Genomic DNA, 22,121 nt, shown 5'->3' with positions numbered 1-22,121 from the left:
TCCAGAATTCACTTCTTTTGCATCAACTCTTCTCAAATATATAGCACACTAGTGTAGAAGCATAGTGAGACCCATAAAACCTAAGAATGACAGTTCAATGGCAGTTAAATAAAAATCAGAGGCAGGGGAGGTGACAAACCATAAAGTTTATGCTCATTTTAAATATGAGGTATATTAATGTTTATTTTGAACACTGGGCTGAATATATTGAAATGTGATATTCAACAAATGGAAGTCTATGGAGAAGCCATGTATTCCATCTTTCTTACTTTAAGATGAAAGGCTAATCTAACTTATCAGAGTGCTTCCCAAAAATCACTGTTTACTTCTTGTTGCTGTTTCTCCTTAACTCTTACCTTCCAGACTCAAATGTGAACCATGTTGAGTCACGTCCATATCTCCTCAAAGAGCTCAGAGGCCACATGACCAGCTTGACCTTGGCATTGTGGATGTCCCAGAGATAGATGTTTTCATGTGTGATCTGCATTGTACATTCCCCATAGATATCTAAATTTGGTGTAGGCATAAGATATACATTGAATCGCTCTGGAAGACAAAAGCAGAATAAGACATAGACAGTTTAAGCAAGACTTAACATTGAATATATATATATATTTACAACAATAAAGTCTTTAGTTACCGAAGGTTCAGATATCAAGGCCAAATTTCTAGCCTGTGAACAGTGGTGGGGATTAACTGATGCCCAGGAAGTGTTGCCAATACTCCAAGAGGAGAATTTTCGTTTCTTTTGCAGTATAAATAATGCAGCAGACTGAAAGATCTTTCACACATGATCTTCAGAGTACTTTTTAATATATGACCCCAGCAACTGAACTGAAATCTGCATCCTTACAGTAAGGTCTATGACTTTTTGCAAATCAAAATTTGCAATGGCTTGAACTCTGATAGAGACTCCTCTCTCAAAGAATAGAACTATAGGTATCTTGGCAAAACAGGTCTATACAATCATTGCCCCTAAAGCTGAATTTGCAAACCCAGGTTTATTTATTGAAGCCTGTTAATAATTACTCTTTTGCATTCAGTTTCTACTTATTTGCCAACTCAGTAAAATTCTGAACATTTTTAATAATCAGTTGATTTCTTGAAAAATCTCATTTAACACTACATAATATTATGGTCTCAACATCAGCTGCTATCAGCTGCACTTCTACTTCATAGTGCTGTCATTGTAATACGAGTTCAAGGGCATTAACAATTTTCTGAAGTGCCTATATTGCGAGTGAATTAATAAGCAAAACAAAAACTAACTTAAATGAAAAATAAATAAATAAGCAAACCACAATAATAGTAAAAGGGTTTTAAAGTAAAATGTAATTTGTTTTGAAGAATAACTAATGTTAGTTCTACAAAGAAAGGAAAACAATGTTCAGGTTGTACATTTGGAAGTGCTAGAGTACTTAATCTCTAAAGGCACTGGAACCTTAGGCTTTCCTTTCATTTTTGAAACAGGTTGGAAATGCAAAGTGTCAATACTGTTATATTGAAAGGTGTTGACAAAAAAAAAAAGTAAGAAAAACTAGAAGCATGAACATGATGAATGCTCATTCTATGAACAGGACTAGAAAAATGTACTTTGAAGGGATGCCTGCTAGAAACGTTCTCTCCTATTACTTAATAAATGAATGATAGTTTGGCATGGAATATTTTGAACACGCTATTTGCACTGTATTTTCTCATAGTGTTCTTTTAAAAATTAGGAAGGAATTTAAAGAAATCAGAGGTAAAAAATGAGAGAAATAATCATAACAGTCAAAATGAGATGCAGCTTCCAGTTGTGTCTGATGGTCAATAACTCCAACATTATTACTCCATTTTAAATTGTTTGTTACATGTACTTTTTTGACAAATCAGTGAAAATACTGCAAATAAGTGAGTTAATATAAAATATGCCAGAATTGTGAATGAGTGTGTGAGTGTCAATAAAGTAACAAAAGTTTGGCTGAAGAATTAATGGAACTTCTGGGTGAGCAGTAAGATTTGCTGTCCTGCATAGCTGTATGCAAACTTGTCATCCACAATGTTATTCTATTTTAGTCAATTTCATTTTGTCCCACTGATGACTCCTCAGTTGATTCACTCTGTCTCATAGCCATTCAACCTCTTCTCCCAGGCTCCAGTTCTCATTAATCAAGCTAATGGTCTTATCCCTAAAACTTTTATTTTAGGACTAAGGTCCCAAGTGCAAAACTCCTGATGTTTTGTAAAAGTCTTCTGATATACAGCATAAATAGATTAGCACATGCTGTTGAAATTGCTGAAAAGAACTTCCCCTAACTCTCAGAGTTATGTGTTGGGCACAGGTCAAATCTAATGCCTACTGAAATAAACAGAAATCTCACACATGGAGGTACAGGCCAATGACTGCATCAGAAAAGGAATGGTGGAGAAGATAACACAATTTACAATGGAATTGTATATATTTGCCCTTTTTCAGTATTTAAATGCTGCTGTGATGAGTCATACAAAACTGCCTAGGAGCTATGCAGATGTGATTTTATCATATACTAGACTCCAGTTTTACACTACCATGCTGTTGCTTCCTATTACTTACCTCCAGTCTTTGAAAGAAAGATTCAGCATATCAGCTGGTTCTCTAGGCCTCACCATTACACACAAGTCACACAGTATGCGTAGGGCACTATTATATGAGAGGTGAAATCCTTCCTTTAACTCTTCGCTGACAGAGTACTTGGACAGCACAGAAAATTGAAAGGTGCAATTATTTTCCAAAGTAGACATTGAATTATTCTGTTGAAGACAGAAGGCTGTTTCAAGCTGTTTTAGAAGCCACCAGAACACTCTCAAAATGCTCAACTTCTCTGAAGCATTTGAGGACATGAAGGATCTTGAGGACATACAGTATCTTTGAAAGGTCAAGAGACATTCATTTACTTTGTAGTGGAGGTTGGTGTCTAAGGTGAGGTGTCATGAATTAAAGAAATTCTGCCTGATGGAAGTGACCATGAGCTGCAGGGCAAAATGTAGGACTATTGGTACTTATTCAAATTGGCAAGAAAAGAAAGCATACAAACGTGCTTTTGAAGCTAAAATTTACTAACACTTTAAAATAGCAGGAAACTGAGGACATGAAAAAATGTGAATACTATTAAATGTTTTCAAGAATTAAAATGTAGGGTCTAATTTGTCCATTTGAACAAGTTTCTAGATAATGGTAATAAAATCATTCAGTTTTTAGAGGCAAGTTTTGCCCTTAAACTCATACTGGCAAGAATAGTCATTCGTAGTCTAGATTTGGGATGTCTGGAATTAGTTCCACTTGAATTCAGTTTCCAGATTTTCTGAATCACATTGAATGAGATATTTAGCTTCTCTGTGGATCAGTCATCACCTGTGTATCAGTGGGGTGAGATAATAGTTGTCCACTGGGTGGTAAGATTAAATACATGGAAGTTAATGAGGGCCTCAGCAAATAGGGAAATGGAAGAAGCTAAACAAGAAGATGCTATTCTGTTGGATAAGTCAAGACTGAGACTGAGCAGGTACAATTCCTCATCATTTTAGCATTACAATCTTCCTCTCTCCTCTAAAACTGGTAAGAGCAAAGTTTAGGGAGTGGAGGACTCCAGATGAGCTGATATATTGCCACACTGTTTTCAGTGTAGCTGCTCTTTCCCATCTCCTTGAATAAGCACAGCAATGCTTCGTCATACGCTTTGTCTACATAAAAGTGTTTAGCATTTGGGCTTTTGCAAGTAGATGACCTTTAATAATGGTTTCCAGAGAACAGGAGCAGAAGAGGCTTTGTTAAAATGGGCATATTGACTGAGATGGAGACTTGGCGGCAGCTCTGAAATGTTCTCAGTCTTTCAGTTCGAAGTGCAGTTGTACTAGGGAAAAAAAAACGACTGGGAGGCCTAATGGTCCTGGTTCTAATCATTTTATCACTGGATTCCTTTGCCTAAATCATCCCAGATGAAGATCTGAACAGACAACATTCCAATCCTGTAATCAGAGGTTTAATTTCATTTCAGCTTTAATGTGAGGGAAAAAGTGCTTATGAAAGGAGGCAGTCAGGTTGGTCAAATCCATATAAGAGGCTTTGAAAGCAAACATTCACATTCTATCTGGAAGAAACTCTTTCTCCATATATGAATTTTATGAAGCTACTATTTTCAGGTGGAAAAAAAACTCTAAGACTTGGTCACAGCACTTTGTGGTCATACATATGTCAGGTCTCTTAAAACAATTTCTCTTGGTTTAAAAAGTGAGGAACCATGGTTTCAGAATTAAAAAAAATATGGCTTTGTTTCTGTTAATAATGTGAGGAAATGCTTATTAGCATTTCAATGAAAATAAAATAAAAAAAGCGCTACAATTAATTAATTATCTTTAATTACTTCACTGATAAATAGTGAGGTAGAGAAGAATCTGAAAACTGACTGTCTTACCCAGCCATTAAAACTGTAAATGTCTTTATTTTCTGGAGAAAAAAAAAAATCAAATAAAATAAAGTTGCCTATATTTGGTTTATCTTAAAAAAAAACAATACACACACACAAAACACACACACACAACAACCCTGTAACAGTGGATTAAAGATAACAGAAAATGAATAAAAAGCATGTACAATGTTTTCATGTAGTAAATCACAAACAGGACTTGTACAGACCCTAGAAAATGCCTTAAAACAGGTCAGCTATATGAACTTCATTACGAAATCCCTATGATTTGTCTGTAGTTTGTAATCTCAACATGTAGCATAAAGAAATAACTTGCAATCATCTTCCGAGGATTTAAGGATATTGTTCAGTATAAGGAGTTACATTTTTTTTCTAACAAATTAATGAGTTAGTGGCAATTAAAAAACAGAAAGCAAGACTGCAGTATGGTGCTATCTTTTTAAATATAAAAGGAAGGTAGAACAGTTATGAGAAAGAGAGAACTTTACAAAGGAAGTAATTTTCTGAGTTATCAATTGAAATATTAGGCAGGGAGTAAAAGAAGTAAAAATTAATTATCTTTCAAATGTTTATAAAATATTTCCTAAACAAAACAAAACAAAAAAATCAGGCAAAGCAACACATAATAGAAATGCAAATACATTGAGATCTGGAAACCAAGTCTCCACTTTTTCCAAATGAAGACAGCACTCTACATTCATGTTTTCCCTATCAGCAGCTTGAGAAATCTGAGGGATATCTTGAGAAACCTAAGGGTGTGTATAACTGTCACAGGATAGAAGACCACTTGTCATCATTGTTATAAATTGCAACTGAGTCCAGACTTTCTTTCCTGAAGTTATTACTGTGTATTATTATTTGGCCTATCATTGTATATATAGCTCCACTGCCATTATACTAATTTTGTTATCTAAATGTGATCTTGTAGTCTTTACTGGCTTTGATTTAATACTGTATTCTCTTTCCTTAAAGAATAATTTAAATGGACATTCACAAATAGTAAGAAACTGTGTCTGCTGTGAAAATAAATTTAAACAGGAACAGGGTTGCTGTTATAGGGCTGGCAAACACTACCAAATCACATGCACTTGCAGGAGAGAGAAAGTAAAATGGTTGGAGAGAAGGGAAGCTTAAATTCAGACCTCCGTTTTAATAGAAACTGCATATCACTAAACTAAGCAGACACTAGTTGTGAGCCTTAGACATAAAAAATAAAACCACCTAAGGGTCATTTTCCACAGTGGAGTTTACAACCTTAATGCTTGTGGTAATACTTGAAAGTAATAACAGAGATGAAACTCCATGAGAAGCTTTCTATTACTGATGTGCTTTGCACTGGAATCACTTAGAAGTCTTCTGTATTCTTCTCACAGTAGCCAGAGGTCTCTGCTATAAGCAGTGGAGATCTATAGTTTGGCTTTTGTAGCTACCATCACCACAGAATTGCTTGGCGCTAGAGGGTCAAGCAACAGTGCAGCTCCAATAAAAGAGAACTTGCTAACACCTACTAAACAACTCAGATTGAAAAAAAGAATTAATGTTTCAGATTGCTGTGCTATCATGCATTTTATCCTCATGTGACAGAAATACATGTATAATGTACAGCCTTTTAACCATGACATTTGCACACTAAACACCAATTCTGCCAGTCTTTAAAATAAACGGTTTTGCAAAACAAATTGTTGCATTTCTCACAAAAACAAAACAAAACAAAACAAACAAACAAACAAACAGACAAAGAAAAAAACACACAAAACAAACAAACAAACAAAAAACACTCAGGAGAGTTACAAGAGTGAGAGAAACTCAGATATAAGAAAAATGGATGTTAGACAAATCACAAAAAAATGCATATTTTTCCTGCCATGCATTTTCATATGTCAATGAGTCTTTGGATATAAAATTATCAGTAGCATGTAACACAGAGTTTTTTTATGGTTCCAGGGCATATATGATAACAATTAAGAGATTTATTACTAACCTTCCAAACTAAATATGCCGGTTGGTGTGTGTGTGTTTCTCATATCCAATGAGTAAATATGGATATGTTTCTCATATCCAATGAGTAAAACAGAAACCTACACAACAGAAAACCTTCCCTCTTTTGTCAAGGGATAGTAGGCTTACTTGATCCCTTTACTGAATACTCTTAGAAGTACATGCCATATGTCACGTAAATGTCCTCTAAGGACAGGAATGTGTAAGCACTTGGAGAGATGAAGAACATAGAGTATTAAAAATATTATTGCCAGGACAAAGTAAAATATCTTATGAAAGAAAACTCATTAGGCTAGATCTTTTCTGATCAAAGAAGTATCTTTATCAAATTGTAAACATTTCAAAAAATCTTTAGGGAAAGTAACCATTTGAAAAATATAGTGGGATGGGATTAACACCTGCTCTTTAGGGACTAGTGGTTTTAACATCCTGTCATGTCTAACATCCTGTCATATCATAGAGATATAAACAGCATAACACTATTATTCAATTGCTTTTAGCCCTTAAAATGTCAAAAAAAAAATCTAAAATTGTAAACCCACTGATACTGTAGTTTCTATGAGAATACAATCTATGGTCTTGCTCAGGTACTAAGAGAAATCTTCTGTTCAGTCAGTGACCTGAAAGAAAGCCTTTGTATGGCTACAGAATGTGTGAAATAAGGTGCTGAGACTTTTTGATTCTACTCCAGATTGTACAAACTATACGTTTGCATCTCTTTTTCAAGTAAATTACTACATAGACTAATTCAAGAGTCAAACTCAAAATGAGTTTGACTTATACTTGCTATGTGTTTTGAAATAATGACTTTCAAAGATAAATTATCAGTGTACAGTTATTATTTAATGTGAAAATAACAAAATGACCTTGGCAGTGATACAGCTTCCTTTTTAAAAATGAATGAGATAGACATATCATAAATATACTCACTTTTCATGAGTTTTAAATTCAAAACGTAACTTAGACAGACCTTTCAGTTTCAGGTCAAAAAAAGCTCAGTAGTCTTAAAAAAATTTTTAGATATGTTTTGAACTAAAATTTTTGATAGCATGTCTTTATGAGCATGCAAATGTACTCTAAAAGCAGGAATGGGTAAGCACTTGGACAGATGAAGAACATAATGTATTAAAAATATTATTATTAGGACAAAGTAAATTATATGAGGAATATATATGAATAAACATGAAGAAAATTGGCAAGAAAATAAAATTTTAATTTTAATTTTTCATTAGAGCTCCCAAATGATTCCACCCTCTGATCAGTCATAATTTGTTAAGCTTATAGTGGTGAGCTTATAGGATAGCCAGGTAGGATACGTTGAGTGGTTTCTGATCCTTATCACTTTCCTATGACATAAGTAGCTTTTCCTTCTATACTTGTACTGTAGTTTGAGACAAGTGGAAAATTAAACCAAGTCACAAATTAAATGCTGCCTCTGATAAAAAGGAAACAACTTCACAAACATTTGAACTTTCTTTAGATCACACACAAAAAATACCTGGTCTTTGAATCAATTTCCTTGAAGATTTCCGTACATTTTATGCTATTAGGTTCAGAGATGTCCAGAATCTCATAAGAAATTAATACAATATAATTGATATAGTGCTATTCATTCTATAATTTAATTATGTCATTTTATAATAATATTTTGCTTGTTTCGTTATGACCATTGAGGCAGCTTATTTTATTACTTTGTTAAAAGCTATTGGATTTTATAAAAGCATCAAGACAGTAATAATCCTTGAGTGATGTAATTTAGGGAGGAATAAATGAGCACATTTTGTGTTTGCCCTCATGTTCATTAATAGGAATTAAATGACAGGAAAATCACAGATTTTGTTTTGTTATTGCATATTCCACCCACTAGCATCCTTCCTGTGCATGTGTCTAAATTTCTGTTCAAAAGACTTACAAGGTTGGGCTTAGGGCTGATTAGCACCTGCCATTGTCCTTTCCACCTGTGTTTGACAACATTTAGATTTAGTTTTTTTGTTATTCCAGGCAGATATGAATTTAAAGCAAATATGTGTTTTGTAGTCCAAAGTGCTGTTGAAATGTTCATCATTGTCTTTTAAAGGCTGTGGAACAACAGCTACTGCTTTATTTCAATGCACAGAGTCTACTGCTTCCTCAACCAGAAAGGTTGTTATCATCCTTTCCCATGAGAAGAAAATGTGAACACAACTAACACATGAAGTCACTATATGTATGCCATTTGGTGTAGAATTTAATCATATTTATTTGTAGAAAAAATATGATTAAGCCTTGAAATCACATCCAACAGTTTAGTTATTAATGAGGTAATAGCAAAAAAAACCCTACGGACACAAATACCAACAAAGATAACGTGGGACATCAGCCAAGAACCGATATAGCCGAACTTATAAAGTTACTTACCATTTTGTTCTCTCTGAACTCCAGCAGCAAGCAAATCTGGTTCCCCAAGACTTATATCATTGAGCCTGGTTCCTAGACACTCCATGCAAAGATGTTTGCACCATTCCTCTGCCTCTAATTCTGAAAAAATAATAAAAATAAATATTAACGTTAACGTTTTACTCAAAAAAAAAAAAAAAGGTAACAGTGAAAAATCAGTAACTTCTTAAAATCTAGCTTAAGTTAGTAACACAAAATTCCTCTTCTATCCCTTTGCCTTGATTTATGAACTTAAAAAAGGGTTTTTACACTATGAATACTGCAATTCCCATTTTCAGATTTGGGGATAGGAGATGGAGTTAACAGAAAAGAGAAAAGACAAGTGAGTTTTCAAAACAATATCTTTCTAGAAGGCCTACCTGAAAGAAAAATGCAATTTAGAAAAAGCATCAAACATAATATCTGAAATAGTCTTTACTGCTCTTTAGCTGAACTATTGAAAAACTTTCTTTTTCTAAAGGTTCGTATTTTTCTAGGGGCAAAGGAAACAACAGCAATAAAAAGTTCTTTAAATGCAAAACTTGTTCCTTTGCTATACTGAACACCTATGCCCATCAAGTCAGACTGAATAAGGAATTCATTCAGTTCTGCTCACCATTTTGATCTCAGAGCAATTTAGGCATTAGTTGGAATTATTGTATGAAAATTCAAAACCTCCTCATCCTTTCTGAGTTGTCCAGTTCATCCCATTAATCTTTATCTGAGAGCTCCCTATCTGCCAGTTTACCAAGATATGAACTCCCTCTGAGACAGCACAATAGCTGCTCTCCAACACACTCGCATTTTATCCACTTTCCAAATTTAACATCACAAAATGTCTGGTATTGGTCAAACAAACATCTCAAACTGGCGTTCACATAGTGTGAAACCACAACTAATAAAAATCATGCAGCTAGGCTGACTGCCTGTTATTACAGAGTAAGCTTCACCTAAGGGAAACTTTCTGGAGAGGAGGCTGGACACCAGGCCCAAAATGAACGTCCGTTGTCATAGTCTATATCTGATCTTCCTTAGGACTGGCTGACTCCAGTCATCTAGAAATGTCTCTATTAAACTGCCACTTTTATTTTATTTTATTTTATTTTATTTTATTTTATTTTATTTTATTTTATTTTATTTTATTTTATTTTATTTTATTTTATTTTTCATTCCTATTTTTGGGAACATCTGGAAAATCCTTTGGTGACAATCTCTCCAATGCAGTGCTGAAATTCAGAAAGACAAAAAAAAAAAACAAAAACAACTACATGCATCCCTTGAAGCATCTAATCACGATGACTCATTGTAATTAGTAAAAAATTATATCCAAGCAAAATCTTTCCATGCCTAATTGGTACAGTCCTTGAATCCTTGCCTGGTTAGGCACAGATCTCAAGTGACAGAAACATTTGCTGGACAAGAAAGGAAGAAAGGCCTTTTTCTTCCAGGTCCCCACAATATATTTGGGCCCTGAATAATCCATGCATAGATTGTTCCTGAGTTAATCTGTCTATTAGCTGACAGAGTTCCCAGGCAGAAAGTTCAAATGACTGAATCAGTCTGGGAATTTTTGAGACTAACATGACTGTTGCTGCAGGGATACAATTTTATTTATTTATTTATTTATTTATTTATTTATTTATTTATGAGTGCTGCAAGCCAAGAGGCTTCCTTTAACCCTTCCTGATTTTTTGAAGTCTTTGCCTCAGGACACATATCTCCAAAGCTGGTCTTCTCATGACATCCTCAGCTGCTGGTAGTAAGAGACTTTTGTCAGTAATCTCCAGATGACATTTAACTTTGTATGTAAGAGGAAAATACTGAGGTAACAGCATACTATTTCTTAACACTTTTTCTACCGATACAGCCTGCTTGATGGAAGTATGGAGAAAGCAGGTATATCACTAGAGAATAAAAATAAAAATAAAACGGGGGTTAATAGTAATAAGATGAATTCATTTAAAATTCTACCTCCCAAATTCATTTTCTGCTCATGCATGAAGAAAATACATTTCCCTCCAGCTTTCCTGCCTTCCTCTCTTTCCACCTTTGCCTTTTCCTTGGATATTTGTGAGGTCTGATGAAGCAGACTTATGTCTATAAAGGAGGGGACTTCACAAGACACATTGTCATATGCTGGCAGCATGGAGAGGGGGGCATGGGGGCAGTGCACTGACATACGGGTAAGCCAAGCCCTCAAGGGAGGGTTACTGTTGACTCGACCAACAACTACTCCAGCTCTGGGGAATCAATGTGGAAAGGCTTGTAGCATACAAGTGACAGAACAAATCTAGTCTGGTGCTTTCATGTTTCCTTTCCTTCCCTCTCACATTTTCCTTTTTGACTAAATTGTATTACAGACTATTGTAAATGCTGACAGGATGCCTAGGTCTATACAGAGCCTGCATTTTTTTTTTCCTGGATGATGATCAGGATACAAAATTTTACTTAAATCTATATTTTATTACTTTATTTCATTTGCCTGCATCCAGTCCGAAAGAGTACATTCATGAACTGAGATGATGGTAAACATACAAAACTAATCTTTCTAATTTTACAAACATCTAAGGAGAAAGGAAAATGTATTGGCATTTCCATAACTCTAGCTTAACATCAATATATATTCAAAATACTACTCTCATGTAAAAGCAATAAGTTACATTTATATGCATTCTCACACCACATTTCCAGCAGACTTTTGGGGAAACAAGCAAGCAAACCAACAAACAAACAAACAAAAAAGAGTTCTAGAAGCTGCTTCTTGTGAGTGTTTTTGTTTTCATCTCTCCAGTCCACTTGCTCACTTGCCTCTTTCTATTAGAGCAATATCTAGAACTTGAAATTTTGGATTCAGAAACAGCCTTTCAGAGTGTTTGACTCTAGTAGTTTAATTTAAGCTGCTGCTTCTTCCCTGCAAGATGTTTGTGATCAGACCCAGATTAGACCGTTCTCCACCTACCACACAGAAGAAACTCTCTTAATGTGAGTGCTAAAAGATTATGGCTGTATTTTGCAAAGTAGACTGTAATGCATGCACTGTATTGTTGTATAACTAAAAATGTGTGTCTTACAACTATCTACACAATACGACAAAGAATACACTTTCAATGCAGAAGTGAAATATCTTCCCAAAGAACTGTGAGGGTTTGTGTATGCTGTCAGAAGCATCAACATTATCTCCAAATGTATTTGGAACGTCAAGCGTAGGATGGTACTGTGTGAGTTAGTTTTAGCTAATACATCCTGATAGCTATTGCTTACTTGCAAGGGATTGCCTTAGACCTTTTCCTTGTCTTACATATGAAATCTTCTTTAGAAGTAGGTGAATTACCTTTCAAAGTTAAAGCCATATTTCTCCTTTCATCATGTGTATCTATAAAGCAGTTTATCCATAGCAAGTCTAGAATGCTTTGTGTTTCCAGGTAACAAATTAAATATTACTTACGAATTTTAAAATGTATTTATTATAATTTATAGTACATAAATGGACTAGTCACAATAGCAAGCTTTAAGAATGATAGTTACCACATTGCGAAAGAGAGATATCACTATTACTTCTTTGTTTTGATTACATGTAAATTTTGAAACATGAAATACTACAGTAGAATAAGGCCATAAAATACTGCCAGCAAAATTCTTCTCTTTAATGCATGTAGATTAAATTTATTGGTGGTAAACACTGACTTTTTAGTGGTAACTGATACTTATCACTAAAAAAAAATTAATTTCCTTTTAAGATAACTGAATTCTGGGACTGAATGATAAATTGTAAAAAAAAAAAAAAAAAAAAAGCATTCACAGCTATAAATAAAATCAAAATTCTTGCATTTGCATCTTTCCCATAATTCATTCATAAGATGCTGCTATACAAATGTCATGAGGTGATATAAAAGCTCTTCTGGTATTTTAAGTTTAAAACAGTTCATGCTACGCAACATATGCTCTGGGAAGGAAGTGGTGGGGGCAGATTTATATATATATAAATTCGCTATACTTACAGTTCTTTGTCTATATTTGCTACAGGTGTGACTGTTTTCAGAATCCTAACTTAGGAAATCTTTTGTGTATGGACTAAACCCCACACCTTCTGAGTTCCGATAATGTCAGATTTTTCTTATCTCCGAAGTTCACATTCCACAGTCTGTCATCACGCACTACTATGAGATGCCAGAATGGTCGAAGAGGTAAAGCCCCAAATAGGTGCCCACTCTGTTGCTCAGTTCAGTTTTCATCCCTCTGCGCAACGCCATCTCCTGCTCTGTAAGACTGTGCCCTCTCTTCCAGGAAACACCCTCCTGTCACTATCAACAGCACATTATTCCATTGGTAAAAAAGGGCTTAATTTCTATGTAATTCACAAAGTTTAAAAACAAAGATGAGGAATTTTGTCCCTTCCCCTTCTCATGCAGCCTACTTAAAGTGGTTTCACCATGGATTTAAATTGAAAATAAAATGTATGCAACATTAGAGGTGGATAACAGAAACTGTCCTGATGCATATTCAAAAATTTCATGTACTTTCTGAGCTTTCCCTAATATTAAGCTGTGCAAACCTAAAATGCTAGCTTTTCCTGAAACATTTTTATGTACTTGCACCAAAAATTGTTGAACTCATCTTTCTAAACTAAGCTAGTTTTATCAGAAGTTCAAACCCAGCCAAATATGCTTACTCTGATTGAACTGGAAAATGTTTCCTGCTTGGGTTAGTAGGACTTAGATCTGATATTCCCTATTAAGAACAAAAGATGGCACAGAGAAACCATATGTACCAATATATCTTCTAAAAATCACCCAGCATTAATTAGAATTTAATAGGAAAAAAAAAAAGAAAAGAATCCCCACAGGACTGCAGTACTATCTTACTGAGCCATAGAGCATATATGCAGCAATTGTGAAGCAACTATGTGGCTATTTCTTATTGTGGCTCAGAAGAACATACGGATATTACTTGTATTGAGTAGTAACATATTACTGGTTAACATTGGTCATGCATGAATTACACAATTTTTATTATAATGTATAGGAAGGGGATATAAGTTCTGTTTAGTGTAAAAGAACAGAAAATTAGTCTGTATATATATTAAAATTGAAAGCAATTTTGTTACTAAAATTATTTTTTATTGACAAATTATACTTGAAGATATTTTATGAAATATGGGAATAATACCTGGAATTTTTGCTTGTGTTTCAGCAAATACAACCTTTAAAGAAACCGCTTTGTATTTTCTTTGATATGTGATTTTTTGAGTCTTTCACCTGCAGCAGAGTGTCCTATTATTATGTAAGTGTAAATCACTGAACTAAAAAGTCAAAAGAAAATTCATAAAGGAAAAAAACATATAAAAATATGTGAAAAATAATCTTACAAGAAATAAAGACAACTTTCATTGAAAAAAAAATCCCACTTTTTTTTGCCACTTTTTTCTTTCACTACTTAATAATGTTTAAATAATTCCAAGTATTTAAATGTATGCATATTTTTGAATATACATCAATTCAATAACATCCCTACATTTCTCTGTACATTTCTAGCATTATAAAAATTTTGCTTAAGGAAATATTGAATGATGCAGTAATCAATTTAAATTAATAATTACAGTATATGAGCAAATATTATTTCATAACTTTAACCACTGGTATATTTTTAATGCTTTTTTTTTTTTTTTTTAGTTTGCTATCATTGGGAACATTAAACTTCGGTTGGCATGAGGGTAGCACAGCTAATTACAACAATTGGCAAAATACATTTATTAGTTATAATAAAATCAAAACTGATATTTCTACCAGCAGTCATTCCCACTTATCTAGAGATGCTGGAAGAGGCATCACAAATAGGATTCTGCTAATTTTAGTCTCTGCGGATATCTATGTTTGCAAATGGCTAGCTGTGTGTCCCCATAGTTATGTAGGTATATGAAAACTGACATTTTCCTGACAATTCCCCCTTCATTTCTGAAAGTCTGATCAAAAGGGTCAGCTTAATTAACCAGTACCCAGCCACTATATCATCTACTATCCTGTCTTTAACATAAACATTAAATGTTATGTGACTGCTTTTGAAGACAATAATGACATTTAAAAAGATTTATCATATTGATGTTACCATCCACTAAACTATTCCTTAAAGTACATTTTATTTGTATATAAAATCTACACTTTTACCTACATTGCTTATTATACAGGTTGCTGGATATATGACACAGGGGATATTATCTCCCCAAAAGAGTCAGGACCAGACTTACTCTTCTGAGAACAGCTTTGTCCAATGAAGGATTATTTACACCATATCACATTCAAACGTGGCAATATGAAATTAACATACAATATATGCAGTGTATGTAATAAAAGCACTAATCGGATGCTTTTTAAGTAATAGCGATTGCTAATTACAAAGCTAGCTAATACGCCAGCCAATTTAGAATGGTTCTGGGACTGCAAGGGTCCATGCACAATGATAGCTAATGAAACACTCCAAGTGAAAGAGCATCAAACTCTGAGCTCAAATCTGAGCATCAAATTCTGAGCTCAAACTCAGAAATGCCACACACAGTTGAATAGTAGTCTGTAACCAAAGTTACAACATTAGGAAAAAAAGTTTCTCATCTGAAATACTGCTTGAGAATAGTCTTCATACAGAACAAGAGCTTTCTGCTGACTTGTTAAAAATGGAGAATGTGTGGGAAAATGAGGAGATATTAAGAGATATTGTAGTTAATCTACAAAAGAGTGATTTCCTCTGATCAATACCAGTGCTAATGTAGCTTTCTTTTTTTTCCCCTTTCCCTTTCCCTTTCCCTTTTCCAAATGGCTATTTTGAAAAAAAAGTGACCATCACTTTACTCAATGATTAGTCCTACAGAAATGAATGAGAACATTCTGGGAAGAAAATGCTATTTAGTGTTTTAATTAGTCCTTGAGGTTAGATTTCTAGGTACCCTTATGGACCATGTATACTACTTCACACTGGGGACTAGTTCCTCTTATTATACCACAAATATTTATCAAGCATTAGTATGTTCAACAGACCAACAGTAAGCTGATAGAGCATCATTACTCAAAAATATCCCTAGCAACCTTTCACTCTTAATGCAAACTTCCTTTCAAATGCAAAGTAAGACTCATGAAAACCTGCCTGAACACAGAGGAAAGATTTGCACTGTGACTGAAACTAACAGGCCAGTTAGAATCTGGCGTGGGAATTAGACATTTCCCCAGGACTGTCAATCTATACCTGTTTCAACAGCTATTAATGTCAAATGACAATGCGTGAAAGTAAAATAACCTCAGGCAGCTTGTCTGTATCGGGAATGTCAAAAACACCATCAGACAAGTGTCCAAAAAGGGTCTGTCACCAGCCACATAACATGCAGAAGATGCTATCACAACCCGATGATTGGCAGTCGGCAATGACATTTGTCTGGTTTAAAAGTTCATACTATTTCAGATCTAGTTTACTCCTAAAATACTTTTATTTCTCTTTGGAGTAGTATATAGACTTTTCTTAAATGTGTAGAAAAGCTGAAGTATTCTTCTCTCCTATTGTCAAATGTTTAAGTTACAACCTGGTAAGAGAATCTATACCAAAAGAAACTATTGCAAGTCCTAAGGTTCATTTCACTTTTTGTTTTTTTAACCTTTTTTTTTTTTAATATCTTCTTATCTTTGAAGTAGTGACAGTTCTTACTGTTTGAAAAGAAGAAATAATGTAAATAATTCCAGCAGGATAATCTTTGCATACAAAATCAAGGTGATAACGACTAGTTTCAAGACGTGGGAGAAAAAACATGCACCATTGTCACTACATGCTTCATTGCTTTTATACCTTTGACCACAGGACTTTTCACTCCAGCCATCTGAATATCTGCTACATTATTAACTCAGTACATAGAGACAGCTACTAGTAGACTAGAAAGTCTTTGGAATCTCTCTTTCTTTCTTTGACTAAACATATCTGAATGAAGTCTTACAGATTCAAATGTTCACATTTATTAAATATTGTCCCATTTTGGCTGGGCATAAACAAGTCAGTGTCAGTGCTGCACCCTTCTGATGCTGCAGAGACTGAAAGAAACCTCTTCTGCATGGTGCTAAATGATTCTTTTAAAATAACATCAAGGCCAATGAAAAAATCTTTTTTTTTTTTTTAATCTTTTTTTTTCTTTTTTTCTGTGCTTCCGTTACGCAAGAATACAATGTTTTGCCCTAAACCCTAAAATGAGTAATTTGAAGAAGTGATTCCTTGCTATTACTAGAGTTGACAACCAAGATTTTATGACACTGTAAGTGCAAAGAAACTGATTCAAAGCAATTGCGGAGAACTTCTGACTGAAACTACCTAGAAGATCATAACATGGTTGTAGGTGTTCTACTTGATTTTCAATGGCATGAAATTTTACTCTCAGGCAGAACTAACTATTAGCTAGAGAGGACTCTGTGTTTTTCCTGATTCTTGGTGGATTTTAATGGGGTACTACTGCAAAAAGAAAAGGAAAAAAACACCTTAAAGCTGCACAGTTAGTATCTAAGGAAATATGAGAAAAGTTTTTTTTTTCTGTCTCTTTTTTTTGTTTCTTTTTTTTTTTTTTTTTCAGTACATATATATAGAACTTAAATCCAAAGGAGCTTCTTCACTTGTTACCAATTCTTCACTTTGCTTACTCTAATTTTACACTTTTCCTGAATCTTTTATTCTCATCATGAAATGGATCTCTACATTCCATATACCTAAATATAATTTCAATTTTTAAAATGTCTTATGAAAATAGGAACAATGAAAACATTCACACTTTCAAATTAGGCAATGCCTCCTGCAAATATTAGGTCTTTGAAATAAAACTGTATCTAAGTTACATCATTTTAGATATTTTTTTTTTTGACATAGACTGCTGATGTTGTTACCAACATAATCTTAAGTAAGAGAGACATATGGCTGCCTAAGGGGAAGCAGTTTGCATAAACTTAAACTCAGAATATCATCTTTCATAAACTTAATAGGAACTTCTTCCCTTCCCTTCCCTTCCCTTCCCTTCCCTTCCCTTCCCTTCCCTTCCCTTCCCTTCCCTTCCCTTCCCTTCCCTTCCCTTCCCTTCCCTTCCCTTCCCTTCCCTTCCCTTCCCTTCCCTTCCCTTCCCTTCCCTTCCCTTCCCTTCCCTTCCCTTCCCTTCCCTTCCCTTCCCTTCCCTTCCCTTCCCTTCCCTTCCCTTCCCTTCCCTTCCCTTCCCTTCCCTTCCCTTCCCTTCCCTTCCCTTCCCTTCCCTTCCCTTCCCTTCCCTTCCCTTCCCTTCCCTTCCCTTCCCTTCCCTTCCCTTCCCTTCCCTTCCCTTCCTTTTTATTTCAGTAGAAGGCATCTAAGATTCAGCACAACAAAAATAACAGCAAATAGGCCCATATTCAATTGTGTCATTTTTCTCCAAGAAAATCAGGGTAAGTCTTGATGAATTTAACATTAGAAAACACACACCATGATTAGATAATATGAAACTTCAAGAACTCTGTGCTGAATCATGGCTTAAGGCCATGTTAACTGGAGACTCAATGATGAAAGATTGTTTTATTTCAAATATTTCCTCCTTATTTCAGGACAAAAAACTCATCATAAAAGTATAAAGGACATTTAAATTTAATACTTTGAACAATATAAAGTGAGAGCTGCATAGAAAGTTTAGGGTTTAGGTTTGTAAATTGGGAATGCTGGTTACAGTGAAAAAGGGTATCTGAAGATGAAGCTGTAATTTATGAATGCTGTGGATCTCTTGCCCACTTAGAGCTTAGTTGTGAACTGATTTATAAGCACACACAGGGCAGGGATAGAATCCCTTTCTCTCCTTTATGGAATAGCCAGATGGACAAGATTCAAATGCTAGCAAAGACTGGTCTTCTGTGTTTCTTGCTTGGAACCCCAGCAAAAATACTCTTTGGGATCTCTCATGGTCTGAACTAAATTCAAATCCAGGTTCTTCTCCTTGGCTGATTATTTTACAATGGAGAGGACAAGCTGGACAACAAATTATAATGAGAAAGGAATTATTAAGAGAAAATTGAACACTGTCATTTAAAATGCTTTTCCTTACTTTCTGCATTAATGCTTTTAAATGAAGCTGACTTGAATATTATTCTTCCTTCTGCTTGGAAACTGTGGCCTACTTATGGATCTGCTGTTTTAAACAAAATTTCCCCCTAAAAATAATAAAATAACCACTTGATGTTGTGATATGCAAGTGTAATTGAGGGTTTATTGACTTAGTTATAGACCAATTGATCTGCCATATTTTTTTTCTTTTTTTTTTTTTTCTAGATGCCAGCATTACAATGCGAGCACAGCAGCAGCTAGATCACGAAAAGTAACTAAACGGTATAATTCTCTTCTTTCTGAGTCAGATAAGGTCGGCAGACACTTATTATTCTTCACATTTTCATAATAAATCCCAAAATATGCCTTTGCATAGAATTCTTATGGCTGAAACATAAAGGCAATGATTTAATTTTTACTTTCAGAAAAGGATAATCAACCATGAATGTAACAGGAAGGTAATTAGACCTAACAAAACTGTCCAAATGTGGCTTCCTAAGATACTCAGCTGAACAAAGACTGCTTGCATATTAATTTCAACATTGCTCACTGTGCTGTGTTTGAGGTAGATGTTAAACAGCTGTAGTACTTTCAAGACAGATGCTACAGCACCCTAAGAAAATCAGCATCTTCTTTACTGCGGGTGCAGATTGCTTAACACAATGTGAATATCCAGTTTCAAAATAGTTGGATTTATGAGTTTCTGATGCAAATATTTTATTTTTGCTCTAAACAACATATTTAGCAAGAGAAAGGAAAAAGTCTATTTTACCTTTATACTACTTCAGAGTATATTTTAATCAAATTAGAATTGTTCATGTTAAGTCTGCCTAATTACTAGATAGTAGGTTTTCTCATGTCACACAGTCTTTGTTATTTAATTCCCATTTTTTCCAGTCAGATGATTACAAGCTATCGGAAAATTTAGACATATTCAAGTAAACCTATGTTTGGCATACAAAGCAGAAGCAACTCAATAAGATATTTTGTCATTCCTACTGGATTCATGCTTAGAGGAACATATCTATAATGACTTGTCTGTCTTTCCCAGACAAGTTTGTTTAATTATCTACAGGCTTGTCCATTAGCACATTCAAATGTTCTTTGATTTTACATTTATGAGCCATCTTCATTATATATGCCTACAGCAAATTCTCTAATTTGATTATTTCAGTTGCTATGTCCAGTTAAAATTATCCATAACACAATCTAGGCAGAAAAAAACAGCTGTAAAATCGACTTCATGTTTTATTTATGGAATATAAGCTTCAGCTACAGGATTGATTTAATTTTTTTCCCTTGAAGTTGAAATGGAATGCTGTGCTACTGAAAGGTTTGGCCAATGATGAACTTGAAAGAAATAGCCAAATTTAAACTGTCATTGAAAATGTATCATTCTGAAATGGAGCTGGCTGTTTCCTGCAGCACTCCAAAGAGTTACCTTTGTAGGACACTTTACAAAGTAGTTCCCATTTGTTGAAACAGAGATAATATGCATTGGTAAAGCATTGATCTTATTTGGCATATGATTAAATGTTTACATTACTGACAGACTTGGTTCCCTTTTCCATTTCACTAATTACAAGTTTGTTTCATTCTTCTGTTAGCCAACAGGTTTACTTTTTTCTCCAAAATACTGGATTATTTTTAATACTGTCTAGTTCAGAAAGAAATGATACTTCATAATAGATCTGGTTTTATGGCTTCTTTAATAGGAAAATAATATTATGTCTATATTTTAACTTTAGAACTAAACAGATTTTTAAGGAAAGACTTGGTTTAAAAAACAAACAAGATATTGAGATTATCATTTTTCTCAACTTTACACAAAGGATAATTGCTTCTCAGTGCTGCCCCATAAAGTGACAGTCTAATATGAGTTGCTAGTAACCTTATGCTGATACAGTATTTAAAAAAAAAAAAAAAGAGAGAAATTAAATCCAGAAACAGATTCAAACATATAAAAACTAAGAAATGTCCCACATTTTCAAAATGAACAGCTTTCCAGAAACCAAATGGATCTAGGTTTCCATCATTTAGAACCAGACTAACATTCCTCATCATTCTAATGAATATGCAGCTTTCATTTCAAAGCAAGGCTCAAAAATTCAAAAGACTTTAGAAGACTAGTACATGTTGTATACATTTTACTGAATATGAAGCTCAAACTTGTAAAACATACTACACGAGCACATTTTCAGAAGAAAAACTTATGTTACTTTTGTGGAAAGAATCGTTGATTTTCTCTTTACATAGCAAGTAGAAGAATTTAAATGGGTGATACATGAATTTGAATTTAGGGGGGAAAAAAAATAAAATCCACCTAATATGCAATCCAAAGCTTGTCTGAATGGACATAGTGAACTGTCACTCTAGGTGGCCATCAAAAACTACTGAACAGCAACGCAAGTTTGATGCACCAGACACTTGAAAAATTTAAACCTAGTATGACTTTGATTCTACTTTTTGGAACATTTACAAATTGATAAAAGATGAATATAAAGCAAAAAAGAAAAAAAAAAGACAAAACAACAAACCAAACAACCCAACAAAAGGAAAATAAATTTCCTACATTTTCAATATTTTTCAGATCAATGATAGCTATTATAGCTAAAAGTAAGAAAATCCATATATTTGCCATCATTAACACCTTACTTGCCTTATTTTCACATTAATACACTATTCTCTGAGTTTCAGAAGCATAAATTGACAAACGGATTTAACTATTTGGCTACTACAGATAAACACAACTTCAAAGACCTTTATAGTCAACTGCTTCCCTCTATTGGTATTAATTCTATTAATTAACTTCAGTTTTAACCTCAGATTAACTTGCAAGGCAGCTTTAGCAGCAGTTGGAATTGCTTAAAACAAAACTTGAAGAGCAACCACATTTTAAAAGAGAAACTGGAGCAACAAAAAAGGAAAAAAAAAGGGGGGGGGGAAGGAAAAAAAAAGGAAAAAAAAAAAAAGGGAAAAAAAAAAGGAGGCTTTCTTCTGCATGTCTTTGCGACCTTAGACTGAATTCCTCTATTTGAAATTAGGAGAAAAAAAATAATGGGGAAAACAATCTTATTTATTTACCAGGGGAATGGCTGAGTCCACTCTTCAAGAGATTTAGTGCTGACTTGCTTGGAGCTTCATTCTAGGATCACTAATTACTGTAAAGAGGGGAATCTCATTCATTTGGGAATACTG

The 22,121-nt window shown here is 34.2% G+C and overlaps 1 protein-coding gene across 4 annotated transcripts in view; it reads right to left on the bottom strand.

Moving 5' to 3' along the window:
• DOK6 (docking protein 6) overlaps positions 1–22,121 on the bottom strand; it is a 238,630-nt gene that overhangs the window by 87,161 nt on the left and 129,348 nt on the right. For all 4 annotated transcript variants that reach the window (XR_014579799.1, XM_083824245.1, XM_083824243.1 and 1 more), the window contains exons 4-5: positions 8,838–8,957; positions 357–546 (exon numbers count right to left, since the gene is read on the bottom strand). Coding sequence is in view for 3 of the 4 variants with exons in the window: in XM_083824245.1 (XP_083680371.1) it covers positions 357–546; positions 8,838–8,957 (310 nt within the window). In the remaining variant the exon portion in view is untranslated. The remainder of the gene's footprint in view (positions 1–356; positions 547–8,837; positions 8,958–22,121) is intronic.

Source organism: Anser anser (genome assembly GCF_964211835.1).
Source record: "Anser anser genome assembly, chromosome: 2".
Taxonomy (NCBI): domain Eukaryota; kingdom Metazoa; phylum Chordata; class Aves; order Anseriformes; family Anatidae; genus Anser; species Anser anser.
The sequence above is the reverse complement of the archived record's forward strand: the minus strand, read 5'-3'. Positions and strand labels throughout refer to the sequence as shown.